Below are 5,611 nucleotides of genomic sequence, written 5' to 3' on the forward strand. Positions count from 1 at the left end.
ATGGGGACAGGGCAGTGCTGTGCTGTGGGGTGCAGGCAGTGTCGGCAGCGTCAGCTCTCTGCATTGCAGCACCTCCTGCCTGCACAGGGTCAGCACCGTCCCTGGTGCCCATGGAGGGCACAGACCCCCCTGCAACGCCAGCAGGAGCTGTGTGGGATGAGCTGCGCCAGTGCTCAGCACCGAGCGGGCTGATGGGGACAGAGATGCAGGGGGGCGGCTGCTGCCAGAGCAACCCAAGGGCACGGAGGAGCTGGGGCCAACTTCACCATCCCTCGATGCCAAATGCTCTGTGGCTCCTCTCCAGCAGCCTCCTGCAAACATGGGGCTGGGGGGGGCACAGCAGAGCCCCCTTGGCCGAGGGTACCCGACCAGCAGTGTGTGGCTGGGGCTGGCTGCTCAGCACCGGGCATCACCGCAGCCGCCCTGATGCGATGCGATGGGCTGCGGCAGAGGGCACGGGGCTGGTGTGTGCCGTTGGGCAGCCTGGCATGGTGGGGCACATGTATGGGAGGGGGGTGTGTGGCAGCAGAGCGGTGACAAGGCAGTGGTGTTAGATGGGAAGTGATGCAGAGCCAAAAATAACCCCCAGGCTGTGGCTCTGACCAGGTGGCACCAAGGAGAAGGAGCAGGGAGAGGCTGGGGCTGGCTCACGTGCCCATGGATCCCATGGCACTACACCCAGCTATGGATGTGCTCCCTCCCCAGGGTCCCTGTCCCAGCCCCGAGCAGCACTGGGGCTGTCACCCCAAGGATGCCCTTGCCTCTGCAGCAAAACAAAGAGCCACAGCCCAGAGACACAAACCAAGCCCCCGGTGCCAAGTGCAGCCCCATGCTCGGGGCTTGCAGAAGGGGCAGCCCATGGGTGCTTTGCCACTGCTCAGGTGCACTGGGGCAGCCCATGGGTGTCTGTGGAGGGTGGGAGGTGCCAGACTGGTGCTGGCTGCATCACTGCGGTCCCCTCTCCATCAGCATCACGGCAGCTGAGTGAGGGACAGCCATGAGTTTATTTATAACTGGCTGGGGAGGGCGGGCTTGGTGCCTCCTTGGTTATATCACTGCATCCCTGCCGGGCCCTGTTAGTTCCAGCACAGCGAGCCCTCTGCTGCGCTCCAGTAACTGTTTCGGCCCTCCTGCTCCTCTTGGGGCCATGTCCTGCCCTGGACCATGGGCCCCTTGGAGCCAGCTGTGTGCACAGCTGGACAGCTTGGACCATCTGCTCCCCATGAGTGGGCATTGGGACCCTGTGCCCCCAGCCCTGGCCTCCCACCTCATTGCCCAGCTGCAGGGCAGGTCTCCCACTGCCTGCTCCACCTCCCCAGGGGAAGGGATGGTGCATGGGGACCATGGCCACATCTCCCAGTCCCACAGCCCTTTTGGGGACACAGCAGGAGGAAACCGGGGCAATTCATGGCTACTTTGTCCTCATCCTGGTGGCAGATGCTAGGCAGGACAGGCCCAATGCTTTCCTGTGGGAGCACTGTCCGAATCCCGAGCAGGATGGGGATGCCAATGATGCTTATGGCCACCACAGCCCCCTATCCATCCTCACAAGCTGCCATCATCAGGCACAGCTTTTGGCAAAGCGGCAAAGGGTTAAGCCATGCAGCGGGGCCACGTGACACTCCAGGGATGCCGTGTTCCTGAAGATCAGGATGGATTAGGGTGGAATATCCAGACGAGCATTCCTTGTGTGGTGCATCCCCCCCACCCCATCCCTGCCATGGCCCCTCGCTGGTGACCCCGGCTGGGGAGCTCCTGCCACCATCCCCACCCACACAGCACCACGGCTCTGGGGCAGGTTTGGATGGCACAGAGTGCAGTGCAGGGGTTGGAATGGACACCATCCCCATGCCCATCCCCATCCCCTGCAGCTTGACCCTTGGTGCTGCAGGCAGGAGCAGTGGGGTCCCCTGCTCAACCCCACCATGACCCCCTCTTCTTCCCACAGTGCATGAGGCTGGTGCCTGCCCAAGAGCCACCCAGTGCCCGCACGGACGCCGCAGGCAGCACCGGGAGCCATGTCTGGTTCCTATGATGAGTCGGCAGCGGCCGCGGAGGAAACGACCGACAGCTTCTGGGAGGTGAGTCCTGTGGGGCCCCCACTGCCATCACTGCACCCAGGGGCCCTGCATGGAAGGGGACCAGTGCTGCCTGCAGGCATCCCTGCCATGGTGGCTTGGGCATCCAAGCCAGCTCTGCTGGAGCTCTCACCCTCGGCAGTCCCCAAAGGGTGAAACAATGGAAGGGACCAAACAGAGCTGGGTTTGAGCAGCCCCAAAGGAAAGGCTCCATCCCTGTACCCCCAAAGTGCCGGGTGCCACCCCCATCCCCACCAGAGGCCAGCTGAGGTTTAGGGCTCTCTGGACACAGCTCCCATGCCTGTCTGTCTGCATCCCCCTCCCAGGTGGGGAACTACAAGCGCACAGTGAAGCGGATTGATGATGGGCATCGTCTCTGCAATGACCTCATGAACTGCGTGCACGAGCGGGCCAAGATCGAGAAGTCCTATGCACAGCAGCTCACTGACTGGTCCAAGCGGTGGAGGCAGCTCATTGAGAAAGGTGCCATTGATAAGCAGCTCCCCAAGGACAGCCGGGGCCCGCGGGTACCCGGGCACCAGCACAGCTTCACCTGGCACAGGTGGAGGGGTGAGGGCTGTGCGGTGATGCTCAGCTGTCCCCTCAGGTCCCCAGTATGGCAGCCTGGAGAAGGCGTGGGGTGCCATCATGACAGAGGCAGACAAGGTGAGTGAGCTGCACCAGGACGTGAAGAACAGCCTGCTGAATGATGACTTCGAGAAGGTCAAGAACTGGCAGAAGGATGCTTACCACAAGCAGATCATGGGAGGCTTCAAGGAGGCCAAGGAGGCTGAGGATGGCTTCAGGAAAGCCCAGAAGCCCTGGGCCAAGAAGCTCAAGGAGGTGAGAGGAGAAGCTCTGCATGTCCTGGGGCACCCCTGCCATCTCCCTGCAAGCAGAGGGATGGACAGGGAGCTGTGACTGCTCCTCATGTGCCTTCTCTCCCCAGCTGGAGACTGCCAAGAAAGCCTACCACCTAGCATGCAAGGAGGAGAAGCTGGCCATGACCCGGGAAGCCAACAGCAAGGCCGACCAGTCCAACACCCCCGAGCAGCAGAAGAAGCTCCAGGACAAAGTAGAAAAGTGCAAGCAGGATGTGCAAAAGGTGCGAGGCATCGGGCAGGGAAAAGCAGTGGGAATGACAACCTGGCCCTTTTCCCCCCATTCATTCCCATTTTGCCATCCATATGCTCCTACAGAAGTGTGACTTGCAGGCAGCGTGAGCAGGGCAGAGATTTACCCCTTTTACCAGGGCAAAATCTCTCCAGTAACAGGCTTGTTTTCACCCACCCAAGCTCTTATCTCAGCCTGGGCTCCCCACCATGGCAGCCTCCAGACCAGGCCCTCTCAGCACCCACAAAGGGGTCTGAGGTGCTTGGGGTATAACCAAGGTACCTTTGCAGACCCAGGAGAAGTACGAGAAGGTGCTGGATGAGCTGAACAAGTGCACCCCGCAGTACATCGAGAGCATGGAGCAAGTGTTTGAGCAGTGCCAGCAGTTTGAGGAGAAGAGGCTCAACTTCCTCAAGGAAGTGCTCCTGGACATCAAGAGGCACCTGAACCTGGCTGAGAGCAGCAGGTAGGTGCCTCCTGTGCTGGCTGAGAAAGTGCCCATGCAAGGGTCTCCTTATGGTACCTGGAAAGCAAAGCAAGCCCTGGAGGAACCGAGCACTTCCAGACAGCCCATTGCCACTCCAGTACATCCTGGTGACGGTGGTGTTGGCCAGAAACAGGCATGGGCACCACTGTGGTCACTAAGATGCCCTGGAGTGGCAGGAGGCCTGTGCCTTGTAGTGGGTGACCCCATCTAACCCCATCAGCAATAGGGTCCTCCCTACCTGCAGCACCCTGACCCCCATCTCTCCCTGCAGCTATGCCAACGTCTACCGGGAGCTGGAGCAAACCATCCGCCTCTCGGATGCGCAGGAGGATCTCCGGTGGTTCCGCAGCACCAGTGGCCCCGGGATGCCCATGAACTGGCCGCAGTTCGAGGTGAGGCTGAGCACCACGGCTGTGCTGGCAGCCCCACAGGGCAGCCGGGCGCTCAGGGACCGCTCTGTGCTCGCAGGAGTGGAACCCGGACCTGACGCACACGATAACACGGAAGGAGAAGCAGAAGAAAGGCGAGGGGGTGACCCTGACCAATACCAGCGGCACGGGCGAGAGCGGGGCTCCGGCGGGCGAGCGCGGCAGGTGAGGGCTGGCAGGGTGGGAAGATGCTATGGGAGCACTGCGAGTGCTATGGGGATGCAGGAGGTCCTGGTCCTTATGAGCTGGGCTCGTGCTGCAGCCACTTCACCCCTGCAGCCTCAGGGGAACTGCAGCATCCTCCCAGCGGCACCCGGTGCCTGCCCCAGTCCTCCATCCCTTGCCCACTCCTACAGCCCCTCTTCCTCTCTGCTGCAGCGTGAGCAGCCACGACCGCGGGCAGACCTACAGCGCTGAGTGGTCCGATGATGAAGGCAGCAACTCCTTCAACACCAGCGAGGCCAATGGTGGCACCAACCCCTTCGACGAGGACTCGGTGGGGAAGGGTGTGCGGGTGCGGGCTCTGTACGACTACGATGGGCAGGAGCAGGATGAGCTCAGCTTCAAAGCAGGTACAATCCATTGTCAGTGCTGGGTTTGCTGGAGCTTCAGGTGCCCCATGTTTCGGTGGGAAATCCCTCAAATACCTTCTGAGTTATCCCGGCCCTTTAGGAAGTTGAACTGGCAGAAAGGGGAAGGCACAAGCTGAGCCCAAACCCAGGTGGGACTGAAGAGGTGGTGGGACGAGGCCCACGAGGTCTCATGGGTCACCTCTTGCCTTTCCACCCTACAACTCAGCACGCTCAACATCAGTCCTAACCCCCCACGCCAGCAGAGAAACAAGGTGGTAGAAGAAGCTCCCAACAAACCTCTCCCCTTCCACCTTCCTCCCAGGTGATGAATTAACCAAACTCGGTGAAGAGGATGAGCAAGGATGGTGCAAAGGGCGCTTGGACAACGGGCAGCTGGGTCTCTACCCCGCCAACTACGTGGAGGCAATCTAAGTCTTGTGGTGTGCTCCTTGTCGCCGTCAGCAGCTCAGTCCACCCTCCATTGCCTCCATCGCTCCACCAACCGGCCGTGGTGCTGTCTGCTCCTTCACTCCTCACACTTAGAGATTCAGACATATTTTCCGACCAAGCTTTTATTTTTTTAAGAGTATTTTGCATAGCCGCTTTCTTCAGGTAACGTGAAGCGAAAGACGTCGTCCGTTCGTCTGCGTTAGTCGATCTTTTCTCTGGACAAAAAGCCGATACCTCAAGATCTTAAATCCCAACCAGTGAGAGCTCCTGACCGGTTGGCTTTTAAAGATACTGAAATCATGAGCCGCCTTCTGATTGGCTGGAACTGTTCCGAAATGCACAGCACTGAAGCTCCTGGGACTAATCAAATTCATCCCAAAAGCCCAAGATGGATTGGAGTCTGACTCCATGCTTCCATGTTCTCCCTGCTTCATCCTCCCTTCCTAAAGGAAGGGAATGAACATCCCCTCCGGCCCTGCAGCC

General features: G+C 60.1%; 1 protein-coding gene across 1 annotated transcript; it reads left to right on the forward strand.

Annotated features, from left to right (window-relative positions):
- Positions 1-1,976: 1,976 nt before the first annotated feature.
- PACSIN1 (protein kinase C and casein kinase substrate in neurons 1) lies at positions 1,977-5,110 on the forward strand. The gene is made up of 9 exons (XM_005142827.3): positions 1,977-2,081; positions 2,405-2,561; positions 2,686-2,921; positions 3,028-3,183; positions 3,482-3,657; positions 3,950-4,070; positions 4,147-4,271; positions 4,485-4,678; positions 5,001-5,110. The coding sequence occupies exons 1-9, from the start codon at positions 2,019-2,021 to the stop codon at positions 5,108-5,110; spliced, it is 1,338 nt and encodes a 445-aa protein (XP_005142884.2). The 5' UTR covers positions 1,977-2,018.
- The last annotated feature ends 501 nt before the right edge of the window (positions 5,111-5,611 follow it).

This window comes from Melopsittacus undulatus, chromosome 16 (genome assembly GCF_012275295.1).
Source record: "Melopsittacus undulatus isolate bMelUnd1 chromosome 16, bMelUnd1.mat.Z, whole genome shotgun sequence".
Classification (NCBI taxonomy): Eukaryota; Metazoa; Chordata; class Aves; order Psittaciformes; family Psittaculidae; genus Melopsittacus; species Melopsittacus undulatus.